Genomic DNA, 16,175 nt, shown 5'->3' with positions numbered 1-16,175 from the left:
TACACTTACATAGCTTAGATGGTGTTATATTTTGGTGTTGATACCAACTTTTGTGGAGAGGTGTGTTTGAGGATTGGGGCATTAGCTTGCTTATAAAGCTACTGTTCTCCCAACTCTGTTGTGCGCCTATAAAAATGGACCATCTACAAACGTCATTCTCAACTTCTGGAATGATTCCATCAGCGTTGTCTTAAAAAAAAAATCCTGCCAATCTTTTGGGAAGACAGGTGGACCAACATCAGTGTTCTGGAAGAAGCAAAGACCACCAGTATTGAAGTGATGATCCTCAACCATCAACTTCACTGGATTGGTTACATTGTCTGAATGCCCAATCATTGTCTCCTCAAGCATTTTTTTTTACTCTCAGCTGAAGAATGGAAAATGGAATGTAGGTGAACAGGAAAAGAGATTTGAAGATGGGGTTAAAGCATCCTTAAAAAGTGTGGAGTAAACACCAAGAACTGAAAAGTCCTGGCCCTCAAGTATGGCAACTGGAGGTTATCTGTTACCAAAAGTGCTGTGGGCGAAACTGAAGGCGAAAGAGAGAAATGTGCCAAGAGGAAGGCACGCCAAGAAAACCCTTGTCAGGATCACCTTCCATGTGGAAATGTTTTTCATCACTGCAAAGACCATGCAGATCCAGAATAGGTCTCTACTGTCACTTAAAGACCCACCAACATGGCCATGAGGTATAGTCTATGATGACCTACATGATTGCCTTCTTCTGCACAATTCATCTCTTAGCACACTGAGGTCTTTGAGGGAGTGGCTACTCCAACCAGCCAAAACCCAACTGGTGACCATCACCCAGAAGGCCTTTTCATCGGCCACCTCAAGACTGGAATGACCTGCCGGAAGAGATTCAATAACTAAATGAGGTGTCCGAATTTAAGACACAACTGATGACCCAACTCTTCCAGGAGGTCTACCAGTCAACTTGGAACCATGAGTTTAGGTTTGCATTGCATTACAGCTGTAGATTGATCTTTGTACCTTGTGTTTTGATACGAGGGTTGGAACTTTAATAGTGGCAACACTAATGTAAAGACGCCACACAATGAAACCAAATAATGGTGCGTATACCACATGTTAGTTACATACCTATGTTAACTCTGAGCAAAAAGACTCGCCCTTCCTACATCATGGGCACACGGAGTGACGCAAAGAACTGAGCTTTGTATTAGCTTGTGGTCTAAAGTAAATGTCACAATGTTTTCGAAAAAAGAACAATGGAGTTGGATAAAGTCTGAAAGTGCCAGAGGTCGTACAGCATGACAGTGTCATCAAGAGGCTTGCGGGGAATCTACATTGCCTTATAGAACAATGGCAAGGTGGGTAAAAGCCTTCGACAAAGGATGACCAGGTCATCCTAGTGTCAGTGAAGCGGAAGTGAATGCTGTTGCCACACTCCTAGACAGTGATCGACACTATACGATTTGTGTGCATTCATTTCTGTTCACTTCCCTCGTATATATATATTCTGTTTTGTATATTTATTATTAAACCACCTTAATTCCTTGTTAGTGTACCCAAGAAGATCTTGAGATGCTACAAGATCCTCTTGCATACACTTTGGAGAGACACACTTGTCTTGTAATCCCCATATAGTGAAATAATGTTTGGGAAAGATATTTTCTAGTGCTACCTTTTGGGATGAAAATTATCAACCTCAGCCTATTTCCTTAACACTGGGCTTGAAAGGATGAGTGCACTTACATCAAATGTCCCCAAACGAAGGCCCACAGACCAGATGTGGCCCTCTAAGATCATTTACCTGGCCCCATCCTAAAATTTAGAATTCGGTCCCTTCCAGACAGGTCCTATATCCCAGGAGCCGATCCCAGGTTTTCTGCTTTAAACCAGATTATATGAGTCTGCGCTGCCAGATAATCTGGGATAAACAGAAACTTCTTGCAGTCTGTAGGTGGCTGTGGAGCATTATTCTTGATCTGGATCTTCTTCCGCAGTGAGGGAATTGGTTTCTAGGTGGAAGGCGGTCTCCATTGGAGTTGGCTTGATGTGCCTTCCTCTTGGCACGTTTCGCTCTTTCGCCCTCCATTCATGCCTCTTCAAATTCTGCAGCACTGCTGGTCACAGCTGACCTCCACCTGGAGTGCTCAAGGGCCAGGGCTTCCCAGTTCTCAGTGTCTATGCCAGAGTTTTTAAGGTTGGCTTTGAGCCCATCTTTAAATCGCTTTTCCTGTCCTCCAACATTCAGTTCTTTAGTTCGGAGTAGAGCAACTGCTTTGGGAGACGGTGGTCAGGCATCCGGACAACGTGGCTGATCCAGTGGAGTTGATGGCGGAGGACCATCGCTTCAATGCTGGTGGTCTTTGCTTATTCCAGCACGCTGACGTTTGTCCGCTTGTCTTCCCAAGAGATTTGCAGGATTTTCCGGAGGCAGCGCTGATGGAATCGTTCCAGGAGTTGCATGTGACATCTGTAGACAGTCCATGTTTCGCAGGCATAGAGCAGGGTTGGAAGGACAATAGCTTTATAAACAAGCACCTTGGTATCCCTACGGAAGTCCCGGTCCTCAAACACTCTCTGCTTCATTCGGAAAAGTGCTGCGCTCGCAGAGCTCAGGCGGTGTTGTATTTCGGTGTCGATGTTGACTTTGGTGGAGAGGTGGCTGCCATGGTAACGGAAATGATCAACATTTTGTAATGTTACACCATTAAGCTGTATCTCTGGCATTGGACAGGGGATGGCTGGTGACTGCTGGAACAGCACCTTGGTTTTTTCAATGTTCAATGACAGGCCGAGCTTCTCGTTGTTGTTGTTCATTCGTTCAGTCGTCTCCGACTCTTCGTGACCTCATGGACCAGCCCACGCCAGAGCTTCCTGTCAGCCGTCACCACCCCCAGCTCCTTCAAGGTCAGTCCAGTCACTTCAAGGACTGAGTCGCTTGCGGGCTGATATGGGCGGGATATAAGTGATGTAAATAAATAATAAATAATAAATAAATTCAAGGATGCCATCCATCCATCTTGCCCTTGGTCGGCCCCTCTTCCTTTTGTCTTCCACTTTCCCCAGCATAATTGTCTTCTCTAGGCTTTGCTGTCTCCTCATGATGTGGGCAAAGTACTTCAACTTTGTCTCTAGTATCCTTCCCTCCAATGAGCAGCCAGGCTTTATTTCCTGGAGGATGGACTGGTTGGATCTTCTCGCAGTCCAAGGCACTCACATAACTTTCCTCCAACACCACAGCTCAAAAGCATCGATCGTCCTTCGCTTAGCCTTCCCTAAGGTCCAGCTCTCACATCCGTAGGTTACTACAGGAAATACCATGGCTTTGACTAGGCGGATCTTTGTTGCCAGTCTGATGTCTCTACTCTTCACTATTTTATCGAGACTGGACATCGCTCTCCTCCCAAGAAGTAAGCGTCTTCTGATTTCCTGGCCACTGTCTGCATCTGCAGTAATCTTTGCACCTAGAAATACAAAGTCTGTCACGGCCTCCACATTTTCTCCCTCTATTTCCCAGTTGTCAATCATTCTTGTTGTCATAATCTTGGTTTTTTTGATGTTTAGCTGCAACCCAGCTTTTGCGCTTTCTTCTTTCACCTTGATGAGAAGGCTCCTCAGCTCCTCCTCGCTTTTGGCCATCAGAGTGGTGTCATCTGCATGTAGGTATGTATGTATGAAAGAACAATACATTGTTTCCAATGAAGCCAGGCTTTGAAGCTGTCAGGCTATATAGCAGAGAAGGGGAAATACTTCGTGAAAGTACAGCACTGAGCCAAGGCAGTTCAAAAGTGGTGCCAATCTGCGTTAATTCTACCAAGGCCTCCTCCAGCCTCTTCTCCTCGTCGCCAGTGAATTCCTTTCCGAGGGCAGGACGCCCCATGTGACCGGCGGGGAGAACGGCCTACCCGGGCCTAATGGCGGCGGCGACTCCGGGCTGGAGTTGCAGTGGCGGCCGGGCCCGGGTGGGGGGAGGCGCGGGCTGAGGAGCGCGGGCGATGGGCCGGGCGGGGAGCCCACCCGAGGAGCAGGCCGAGGGGCGCTGCCCGCTGTGGTCACTGCCGGAGGAGCTGCTGCTGCTGGTCTGCGCCTACTTGGACGCGCGGGACTTGGGCCGCCTGGGCCAGGCCTGCCGCCGCCTCCGCCGCTTCGCCGCCAAGGACGCGCTCTGGAGGCGCCTCGCCCGCGCCGCCCTCAACGCCGGCTTCAACGCCCGCGGTGCCGACCTGTAAGCGCCCAAGCCGGAAGGGGCGGCTGGGAAAGCCCGGGGATGCGCGGCCTAGAAGCGAGGAGGAGGAGGAGAGGGCGGGGAGCGGCCACAGGACTGGGCCAACTTAGGCCCTCCCTCCAGGTGTTTTGGACTTCAACTCCCACCATGCCTAACAGCCTCAGGCCCCTTCCTTTCCCCCCTCAGGCGCTTAAGCGCTGAGGGGGGAAAGGAAAGGGCCTGAGGCTGTTAGGCATGGTGGGAGTTGAAGTCCAAAACACCTGGAGGGCTCATGCCTGGTCGTGGATGCACCACATTGCGGAATTACAGCACTCCCATCTCGCTTTATCTGTTGCACTCTCCATTGTAACGCATCATGGGGTTTGTAGTTTATTCTGGCACCAAAGCTCTCTGACAGGAAAAGGTAAACATCTCACAATACTACAGATTTCAGGACTCCACAGGGATGAAGCACTGAAGTGAATGCAGTGTTAAACTGCTCTAACTCTGTAGAGTGGATACAGTTAGGCGCTTCAGTTAGGGCCTGTGGGTCCCCAGATGTTTATGGCCCACAACTCCCAGAAATCCTAGTCAGTTTACCAGCTGTTAGGATTTCTGGGAGTTGAAGGCCAAAAACATCTGGGGACCCACAGGTTGAGAATCACTGAGTTAGGCGATCCCTCGTAGTCCGAGGATGATGGTCCTCCAAGTGTAGTGTCCTGGCGGTGGGTCCGTAGGTGACTGTGGACCCCTATTCTTGATCTGCATCTTCTCCTGCAGTGAGAGTTGGCTTGACCATTCCTTCCTCTTGGCATGTTTCTCTCTTTCGCTCTCCATTCGTGCCTCTTCAAATTCTACAGCACTGCTGGTCACAGCTGACCTCCAGTTGGAGCGCTCAAGGGCCAGGGCTTCCCAAGTCTCAGTGTTTATGCCAGAGTTTTTAAGGTTCGCTTTGAGCCCATCTTTAAATCTCTTTTCCTGTCCACCATCATTCTGTTTTCCGTTTTTGAGTTCGGAATAGAGCAACTGCTTTGGGAGATGGTGGTCAGGCAACCAGACAACGTGGCCAGTCCAGCAGAGTTGATGGCGGAGGACCATCGCTTCAGTACTGGTGGTCTTTGCTTCTTCCAGCACGCTGACATTTGTCCGCTTGTCTTCCCATGAGATTTGCAGGATTTTTTGGAGGCAGCGCTGATGGAATCGTTCCAGGGGTTGCATGTGACATCTGTAGACAGTCCATGTCTCGCAGGTGTATAGCAGGGTTGGGAGGACAATGGCTTTATAAACAAGCGCCTTGGTATCCCTACGTATGTCATGGTCCTCAAACATTCTCTGCTTCATTCGGAAAAAGGCTGCACTCGCAGAGCTCCGGCGGTGTTGTATTTTGGTGTCCATGTTGACTTTTGTGAGAGGAGGCTGCCAAGGTAGCGGAAATGGTCAACATTTTCTAATGTTACGCCATTAAGTTGTATTTCTGGCATTGGAGAGGGATTGGCTGGTGACTGCTGGAACAGCACTTTGGTTTTCTCAATGTTTAATGACAGGCCAAGCTTCTCATAAGTTTCTGTGAAGGTGTTTAGTGTGGCTTGTAGGTCTTCTTCTGAATGCGCATAGACGACGTTATGATCCTGGTCTCCAGAATCATAATCCAAACACTCAGACTTTTATGCCGTAAAAGACAAAGAGGTTATAGACATTTTGCTGTCACCCTCCCTCTTTGGTATCACCTTCTGTGGTCTGTTTCACCTGTAATGTCCTATTGATGCCACTGCCTTTTAGATTCCCTCCTTAAGTTTAATACTGGTCATAGTCATAGGGAGGAGAGAGCAGGCTGCCCTGGAGGCTAGGATGCGGAATAATGGCTTCAAACTACAGCAGTGGTTCCCAACCTTTGGGCCTCCAGATATTTTGGATTCCAGCTCCCACAGTTCTTAACAGCTGGTAAGCTGGTTGGGATTTCTGGGAGTTGAAGTCCAAAACACCTGGAGGCCCAAAGATTAGAAACTAGTGAACTACAGGAAAGGAGATTCCACTTGAACATTAGGAGGAACTTCCTGACTGTGAGAGCTGTCCAGCAGTGGAACTCTCTGCCCCAGAGTGTGGTGGAGGCTCCTTCTTTGGAGGCTTTTAAGCAGAGGCTGGATGGCCATCTGTCGGGGGTGCTTTGAATGTGATTTTCCTGCTTCTTGGCAGGGGGTTGGACTGGATCGAGTATGCGCACATAGGTTTTCTCATTGGTTCCCAGAAAAAATAGCAAACATTGGCCATATAATTTGCAAGGAAGTCAATTTAAACTCTGTACACCCAAACTCTCAATTTGTTTTGTACTTGTTTGGTTAATCAGGATTGTACAGTTTCAAGGAATATTTGTTATCTGGGAGCAATTTAGGTTAAGGATTGTTTATGCTCTTTTGAGTATAATCTGATATGTTAGTAGAATGAAGAGGAAATTAGTGCTGCGGAGGTCTTAATTGTTTTAAGGGTGTGGAGTGATGCATGGATCCAGTATAGTGACTTCATATTTTAAAGAAGGTATCGTTACACAGTTTAGAAAATTATTAAAATGTTGGGGGTGAGTTCCTTTTCAGAATCTACAGCTTTAATTCCAAATGCTTGCAAAGGCTATTTTTTGTGAACCTTAATAGCTGCTGACTGGGAAGCCCCAGGGAATAATAGTGTTTCTGTGTAACATCTGCAAACACCTTTACATTGCACTTCTGAATGTTGCCAAGTCCAGAATAGGTAATGGAAGATAATGGAATGAATTTCCTGATGAGCAGGTTTTTTTTCTTTTTGACTTACTACAGGAACATTTTAAATACTGATTTTCCCCCTCCTCTATAAAATATCTGTAAAAAATTATCATGATAAAAGGTCATCTAGTGGTTTTATATAGTCCAACAGGGATTTGAACTCTGGAGTCATAGTTCAGCCACTACATTACACTGGATCTCTATAAAGATAAATAGAATCATAGTGTTCTAGACAGTATATGTGAAAGCGTCCACACAGCCATATAACCCAGAATATCAAGGCAGAAAACCCCACAATATCTGCTTTGAACTGGGTTATCTGTGTTCACACTGCCATATATTCAAATTCAAAGCAGAAAATGTGAGATTTTCTGCCTTGATATTCTGGGTTATATGGCTGTGTGGAAGAGCCCTTCGTAGTCTACATACTCAACATGAGTCAACAGTGTGTGATGTGACAACTAAAAGAGGCAGCATCAGTAGGATGATAGTGTAGATTGAGGAAAGTAACAGTACTGCTCTATTCAACTTTGGTCAGACCTCACCTGGAATGTTGCCTAGTTGTGTGTACCACAATTTAGGAAGGTTATTGAAAAGCTGTTCAGTGGAAGGCGGACAAAATGTTTAAAAAGGAACCATGCTCAGTGAGAAGTGGCGTAAGGAGCTAGGTATGTTTAATTTGAAGAGAAGAAGATTAAGAGGTGACATGATAACCATGTTTCAATATTTCATATTGACCAGGAAACAAGTTTTTTTCTGCTGCTGCAAAGGCTAGAACAGGGAATAATGGAGTCAACCTGGAGAAAATATTTAAATTCCATCTAAATATTAGGAAAAACGTCCTGATGGTAGGAGTTTCTTTTACAGTGGAATATTTTTCCTTGCATTGTGGTGGAGTCTTCTTTGAAAATCTTAAAACAAACTAGACGACCATCTGTAGGTAGGGCTTTGATTGTGTATTCCTTCAAGGCAGGGTTGGACTGCATGCCCCTTTTGGGAGTTGGAAGAGACCCTGTGGGGTTCAACCCTCATTCTCTCAATACAATATCAGTGCATTCTCATCACCTCTTTTTCAAAAAAAAAAAAAAAAAAAACATTCAGAGAAGCAGATTTCACCTCTCTAGGCAATTGGTTCCATTCCCAGAGTCCTCCTTGAATACCAAAATGCCACTGAATATCACTAAACCCCAAAGTCAGGAACTTGCATGCCATAGTATTTCTGATTCATTTGTATATGTGTGATAGGTGGTGGGAAGAGAACTTATTTGTTCTGTACTGGATGAGAGGTCTAAGGATACTATGGAGTGTCAAAAGACAAGTAAATGGCCTCAAGAGCAAATCAAGGCTAAATTCTCCCTAGAAACCAAAATTACTAAACTGAGGCTGGCATATTTTAAGTATATAAGGGCATCACATGACTCAGTAGATAATATGATAATGATTGTTAAGGTAAAACATGGTAGGAAAAGAGGAAGACAACATTATAGGTGGATGCACTCCATCTAGGAAGCCATGGCTATGAGTTTGCAAGATCTTCGCAAGGCTCAGGTTCAAAGTCAACTTGACAGCAGTTAACTACATTCCTGAAAGTGGTACTGCTGTCATTGTTCTAGACCAGGGGTCCTCAAATTTTTTAAACAGAGGGCTAGGTCACAGTCCCTCAAACTGTTGCAGGGCCAGATTATAATTTGAAAAAAATATGAATGAATTCCTATGCACAATGCACAAACCTTATTTGTAGTGCAATAAACACTTAAAATAATACAATAATTAAAATGAAGAACAATTTTAACAAATATAAACTTATTAGTATTTCAATGGGAAGTGTGGGCCTGTATTTGGCTAATGAGATAGGATTGTTGTTGCTGTTGTGTGCTTTCAAGCCATTTCACACTTAGGTTGACCCTGAGCGAGGGCTGGGTAAATGACCTTGGAGGGCCGTATTCGGCCCTTGTGCCTTAGTTTGAGGACCTCTGTTCTAGACCTTCATTAAACAGGTGCCTACAGGACCTGCAGTCCCATTAGTTCCCTACAGATTAGTACTTGCAATTCCCATAAACCTATTTAGAATATGCCCAGTGATGTCCAGTTGCAATGTCAGTTTACTAGGTAGTTAGTATCTGAGGTAATGGTGGAGCAAACTTCGCTAACAACTGAATTATACTGGGTTTTCTCATATTATTCTTAATTATTGATCAATATGGTGTTTTAGCATGATTTTAATTTTATAACAAAAAGTTATTATTATAACAATATAACGAATTAGGCTGATTTAAATCCTTTAACTGTGGTACAAATATCTATCAGTGTACTTGTATTAAACCTCTTTATTGCCACACATTTAATGGATGACCTCACCCATTGTACATTAGTCAGATATCCCCATCTACCAAGTTAAAAGTGTTTAAGGACCATACTTATGAAGCATAACTTTTTTTTTCAGAAATAGAGTGCATCAAATGATTCTAACCTAGATGTATATTTGCACAAAACTTGCAGGTTTCCTGTTTTACTTACTACATGTGCAGTAGGTACAGAAAACAACTGCAGTAAAATAAGTACTGTAAATACTGTTATTGTTGATGATATTGCACCTTCCTGTGCATGGGTGTTCACATCTGTGATGAGGTGGGAAATTAATTTTTTGTATTATCTGGCCTTGTAGCGAGGAGAATTGTATCCCTGCCTTGTTTTCTTTGATGCTTCCCTAGATGTTTCACAAAATTGCTTTGGCTAGCATAGCATATGTAGGATTAAGATATTTAATTCTGGGGCAGTGTCCATGCAATAAATGGTAGTTTGTGGAGAGTGTGACGAGGAGCCATACCTTATTGGTGGAGCACATGCCTTCTGTAAAAAAGAGTTTTATTTATTCAAGATACTGTCAAACTCAGAACCTGAGGAACAAGGTTTGTGAAGGATCCCTATTTCAGATCTTGGATCAGTGGTAGCATTCCTTTTAGGTAGATGGGCCTAGGCAGCATTCTCCATTAGTCAAAATTCATAAACAGTCTTAAATCCTTGTTAAGCAGGTAATCGATGAATATTGTAGATTTGTGGCAGAAGTGAAAGTGTGAAATAAGCTGTACATCACTCATTTCTTAACCGTAATCTAATTGTTTAATTCCATGTGGCACTCATTAGGTCCAGTAGAATTTCTAAGTCCTTAAAATTTTAGAAGCATGAAGATTATTTTCCAGGAATCTGAACACGGTTTATCGGTTTATGGAGTTCATAGATGCTATAAACCTGTTTGATAAAATCTGAAGATTTTGTTTTTTTTCTTAATCACGATCCAAGAGCGATGAAGTCATTACTTATCTTGAGACAGGCATAACTAGGTTCGAATAACATTACTTTGAATTCATTATTGAACAAAGGTAAATTTGGGTGGCCCTTAACCGTTTAGATGGTCGCTTTAAAACTTAACAACTTTGTCCAAAAATCTTCTTTTTACTAATCTCTTTAAAAAATTCCCCTGAAGAGAACACCAAGGAAATGCATCCAGACCTGAGGCTGTGGGAGGTAGCAAAGGGAAAAGAAATTCGGTTTGTACAAGGGTCTCACGCAGTAGTTGCATGGAAATCAGCAGGGGTGAGGGCTGTCGGATTGTTGTACCTTTCAACACCTGGGATCTGCTTGCTGTGCTATATTGTGTTTCCTTCTAAGGAAATGAATTTTTGTATTTTTCATTAAGAATAAGCCGTATACTGGATTGAGAGAAGGGGTCAGGTGTAGAGCACAACAGGTGCAGCAAGTGCCAGAGCCTCTACTCTTATTTCCAAGTAAAATACTCACAATAAGTGGACATTTCAGCCAGCCTGTACATATTTTAGAGAAAGTGTATGTACATTTCTGAAAATAACTATAAATATTCATGGATTTTACTTGAAATCTTTCTTTAGTTGCATTTTCCCATTGTGTAGCTAGGCCTTAAAATACTGTACATCTGGCAGTGTATGCATGACATCATCAGTAATGGTAGAAAATTGTTTCTTTTCTTCTAATACAGATTGAAGAGCTATACGAAGCCCACTTAGATTAGACCAATAAAGTATTTCTCATAGCAGAGAAAGTGGGAAATGAGTGTCAGAATTTTCTAAATAAGGGAAAGAATGGAGTGTTGGGGAAATAGCAGGGTTTAGTAAGCTATACACAGTATGTTTTTAAGGAGTTTTGATGGAGTAGGGAAGACCATTCGAAGACAAAATTAATGTAGAGAGATTTTATTAGGAAGAGAAACAAAAAGAAAAACAGGTTGGGTATTCCTTATCTGTGTATTGTCTATACAAAGCGGCATTGAATGTTTGCTGTGTATGTGTGCTGTGATCTGCCCTGAGTCCCCTTTGGGGTGAGAAGTGTGGAATATAAATAAAGTGTTGTTGTTGTTGTTGTTATTATTATTATTATTTGAAACACAACAAGATGAATCCACAGCAGATACACTGCTGGCTGTTGAATTGGATCACACGCCGGATACTTCCCAAGTGTCTAGGACTGTGTGATGTATCGGCGAATAATGCGTGCGGATCCCAGTAAGGTGGCCTTCTGCAGCTGGCAGATGGTAATCTTGTCAGCGCCGATTGTGTTTAAGTGCAGGCCACTGCATCCAGTGTACCGATCACCTCAGGGACCACCTTTACTGGTTTGTGCCAGAGTCTTTGCAGTTCGATTTTTAAATCCTCATATCGTGTCAGCTTTTCCAGTTGTTTCTCTGCAATCCTGCTGTCACCTGGGATTGCGACATCGATGGTCCATACTTTTTATTGTTGTTGTTGTTGTTATTATTATTATTATTATTATTATTATTATTATCCAAAATCCCTGGGACAAGAAGGTCTTTGGAATGTTTTGGATTTTTTAATACTTGCATTTCTCTCTCTCTCTCTATGTATGTATGTGTGTGTGTGTGTGTGTGTAAAAATGAGAGATCCTGGAGATGGGAAGAAAATCTCTGAAAGTGATTTTGTATGCAATATTTTCATAATGTGCATGAAACCAAACTTGTGTACATTGAACCATCAGAAAGTAAAGAGTAAATATCTCAGCCAGACATGTGTACAACTTTGAATTGTTTTAAGTTGTTGGATTTTGGAATTTGGGATAAGGTAAGTTCAGTCTGTACCAAAATGTGCATATTTACTTTTGCTCTGAGTAAAGGAAGTGCACATAACCTCACTTCCTGGATGGTCGTAGATAACTGTGAGCTCACAGAGGGCACAGTCTATGTTCTACAGGTTTTTAGCCAAATCACAAACGGAATAATTATCCTAAGGGTTTGAGCACCAACATTTCCAAGAATAGCTGAAAAAGGACTGGTACATCCCAAGATGATTCTGATATAACGATATAACGATAAATGATGCAAATGTGTAAAGGGAGAACATGACAAAATAGCTGGCTAAGGTGTAATTAGCAACTCAGACTGTGTCTAAAAACATCATAATGGGGGAGCTAGAAGGAACTTTACTCCTTGCATTGTGGCTATTCTCAGGAAAATAATTAAAGCAGAGTAAGGAAATTGAGAGTGAGAAGGAGAAGAAAGAAGGGGTGTGCTTAGTTTAGATCCCTGAGAAATGTCAGTGCAATGTCATAGGCATTCATCTTCTCCATCAAATGAATCTGCCACTGAGCTTGAAGTCAGCAACTTATACATAGTGACACTGGTCTCTCTTTTCCTCCATAGGAATAGCTTCCTGTGATTCTAAGGGACCTAGGAAAGGTCAGTGACCCCAAGCTTGTGACCAGAACAGAAGTTTGCAGGTGTCCCAAGCAGAAATATTGAGTTCAAGTATCATTGGACTACACCAATAACAAAAGTTTGCAAGTAATTTCTGTTTGGGTATACAGATTATTAAAGGTCTCAAGCAAACAATAAAAAAGAGAGGTGCTAAGTTTGTCCCTGGATATTTGGGCTAGGAACCAGTGTAGGATGGAGCAGGACAGATAATGAGAAACAGGCAAACTCAGTGTAATACTTGGAGCTGTGCATCCGACCATCTGTCTACCTGAGTGTCACGGAGGAAGAATGCACTGGATACTCACAAATGTCCAGTGCATTTAGTAGACTTAAAAGAAAGGGACAACAACTTTGGTTGGCTCCAGATAGTTCTAGAATATAAAGACCAATAGATTGAGCTTGAGGAATAAAAGACAACTGTGAGGAAGTTCCTGGATACAGGAATGAGGGTCCTTCCACACAGCCATATAACCCAAAATATCAAGGCAGGAAATCCCACAATCATCTGCTTTGAACTGGATTATCTGAGTCCACACCGGCATATATTCTAGTTCAAAGCAGAAAATGTTGCATTTTATTCAGTTGTGTGGAAGGGGCCTGAGTTACAGAACTCAGTCATGTAAAAGAACTCGGTCAGTTCAAAAGCCTTGCCTCCCAGACCCATTTAAGTAGAGGTACGTGGAACCAAAGTAGTGTAGGTTGAGCACCCCATATCTGGAATTCCTAATTATGAAATCCTCCGAAATCCAAAACTGTCCTCATGTGTGGCTGAAGTAGCGACATTTTTTATTTCTGATGGTTTAGTGCACACAAACTTGGTTTCATGCACACATTTTTTACTCCTTTTAAAATAATTTGGTGTCAGAAGACTTTGCTTCCTCACTACTTAGCAACATATATATTTATTTATTACAGTTGATGGCCAGCATCAAAAAATGAACAAATGTCAAAATGGGAACATATACATTTAGGTATTAAGAAACACTGTTAAAAGCAAAGTTAAACTGCAGTATTGAATATGATAGCTAAAACCGTATTAAATAGCAGGCTCTCCCAAGAATCTGAATTGGGACTATTCATTCATTTATTATTTATTTATCATATTTGTATACCGCCTTTCTCAGCCCGAAGGCGACTCAAGGTGGTTTACAGTCAGCAACAATTGGATGCTTCAAAATCATAAAATACAATACAATTTAAAAACATTTACCAAATAAAATGAAAACTATACAGTACCAATAAACACACACACACACACACACACGTATATGATAAAATAAAAGCATATATAACTATACAGTAGTATAGTAGTATATCGCTGCTTGGGATAACAAGTATCATTCATTATGTATTTATCAAATACATGGTTTATGATGTTACATTTATAAACCAGCTAAAAAGTGCAAGTCCCAATTCAGATTCTTGGGGGAGCCTGCTAGTTCTCTTCATTGTGAGAACTGTTTATTCCTGCTTTCTACTTTTGGTCTTTTAACCAATTACCAGTCTATAAGAGGGCATCTCCTCTTATCCAGTGACTCCTAAGATTCATCAGGAATCTTTGGTGAGGGACTTTGTCAAAGCCCTTTTTGAAAGCTTAAGTATACAATTATCTGTCTGCTTGCTTGTTGACTTTCTGAGAGAACGCTAAAAGTTTAATGAGATAGGTCATACTTTTTAGAAGCAGTGTTGACTCTTCTGCAGAAAGATTTGCTTCTCCCCTGATAATGTTAATAAGGCCTTCTATCTGTTTACCCAGGACAATAGCCTCCCACTTCTGATTAATATAAAGGATTTTTGTTGCTGTTGATGGTCTTATATATTCAAAATTAATGTTTGGCATTTCTTGTTGTCTTCTTGCTTTCACATTGTATACACTATATACTATTGTTTGGAGCTGGGCTACCATTTTCTGAAAGAAAGCACCTTTTCACAAAAAGCCTCCTTGTCTTTTTGTTAATCATACTGGAGTTTGTGATACGTTTCCTCATTGTGGCATACATTTTAGCTGATCTTTCATTATTGTGTAAGCGGACTCTTAACCACCACTGTCAATGTTGCAGTTTGGGTAACTAAATGTTGTTTTTTTGTCTATTCTAATAATGTTTTGCATACCTGCTCATATGAGTTCATTGTTATCATATATTTGCTTTTGCTAGTTGCTTTGAGCACCGTTTGGTGAAGTGATGGGATACAAAATAAACAAACATAGGTTTTGACAAGGAGCTTAATCTAGTTTATCTATGGTTTTTCAGCTTTTGTGGTCATTCTTTCAGATGGAAATTAAAGTTGCTTATAATACTACACGTTAGTTTGGAAGATGAGTTAAGACAAATTCTTTTGAGCACTGGATGCTTTTATTTATTATGCATTATACATTCGTGTTTAAAAAAGTGAAAATGTGTATCAAAATTCACATAAGCCTGTTTGAGCCTTGTAAAACACAAGAAGTCACAGGCTAAGAAAATACCCAATTAAAAAGCATTTATATTGAATAAGACCAGCAGTGAAGGGACTTCAAAAGGCTTGCCTAAATAAGCTTTATATTGTTTTCAGAAAGCTAGGAGAAGTGGACACTGACAGACCTTAGGTGAAGGAAGGCAATCTCTTTACAAAGAATTTGTGGTTCAATCATCAAGAGGTGCTTGTGGTTTCTAACCATGTAAATGATGAGTAATACTTTGCTTTTATACTAGAGCTCTCCTGTCTAATGATATAAAATGTCATTTATCCCCTTTGTGGCCACTCATAAATGGCCTTGTGAGTTTTTTATTTCATATCCCAAAAAACAGCTTTTACATCTCTTCTTATTTATTTTATTGGAATCCATCAGAGATTAACCTAGAATGAGCTTCTGTTTTGTTTACAATTGTGTGTAACATGGAGGATAGTTTAATCAAAATATTATACCTGCATTTTGCATATTTTAAAATTGTTAATGCCAATATCGCTGTTTGAACTTACAATGAAGTATGCAATTAATAATATTTGTTTTGGTGCACATAGAATCTTGGAAAGAGAAAAATATTATTATTGTTATTAGACAATTGCAAAATGTTTTATGTGGGGGTTTTTTTGTAAGACAATAAATACAGAGATGAATTTTCTTTTAAAAGTTAGGGAGAGGTTGATCATTTGTAGGATTAGGAACTAGTTATTTGATATTAATATACGTTGTTCAAGTATGAATTGCAACAGAGTGAGAGTATATGATACTTTATCTTAGACTATATAGCTTGTGTGTGATGTCTCTATTAAAAAGACAAAAAGGTATGTTACCCTTCTGCAAGGAAGTGCTCCCTTCAGATCTTGTAAAATAACATCTTTAGTTTTTCCTGGTGTTGCGATAAATGATGAATCCCCTTCTATGAAGACTGAAACAGTATTTGCCATCGGGGAGGCATGACATTAGTGTGGTAGTTAACTTGGGCTCTGTTTTATCCATTGTGGAACTGCATGTTATCTTACTTCTGGTGCTAGCTGTCCCTTTTAAAGGAGCCTATCCCAAAAT

General features: G+C 41.6%; 1 protein-coding gene across 2 annotated transcripts in view; it reads left to right on the top strand.

The window, feature by feature from the left end:
* The first annotated feature begins 3,834 nt into the window (after nucleotides 1–3,834).
* The window catches only part of FBXW4 (F-box and WD repeat domain containing 4), a 70,431-nt gene continuing 58,090 nt past the window's right edge, over nucleotides 3,835–16,175 (top strand). Inside the window, exon 1 of one of the 2 annotated variants that reach the window (XM_060768262.2) lies at nucleotides 3,835–4,195. In XM_060768262.2, the coding sequence (XP_060624245.2) occupies nucleotides 3,966–4,195 (230 nt within the window). In that variant the 5' untranslated portion in view covers nucleotides 3,835–3,965. The remainder of the gene's footprint in view (nucleotides 4,196–16,175) is intronic. The other variant, XM_060768261.2, reaches the window with a different exon arrangement.

This window comes from Anolis sagrei, chromosome 3, assembly GCF_037176765.1.
Source record: "Anolis sagrei isolate rAnoSag1 chromosome 3, rAnoSag1.mat, whole genome shotgun sequence".
NCBI classification, from domain to species: domain Eukaryota; kingdom Metazoa; phylum Chordata; class Lepidosauria; order Squamata; family Dactyloidae; genus Anolis; species Anolis sagrei.
This window is presented reverse-complemented; position numbering and strand designations above follow the sequence as displayed.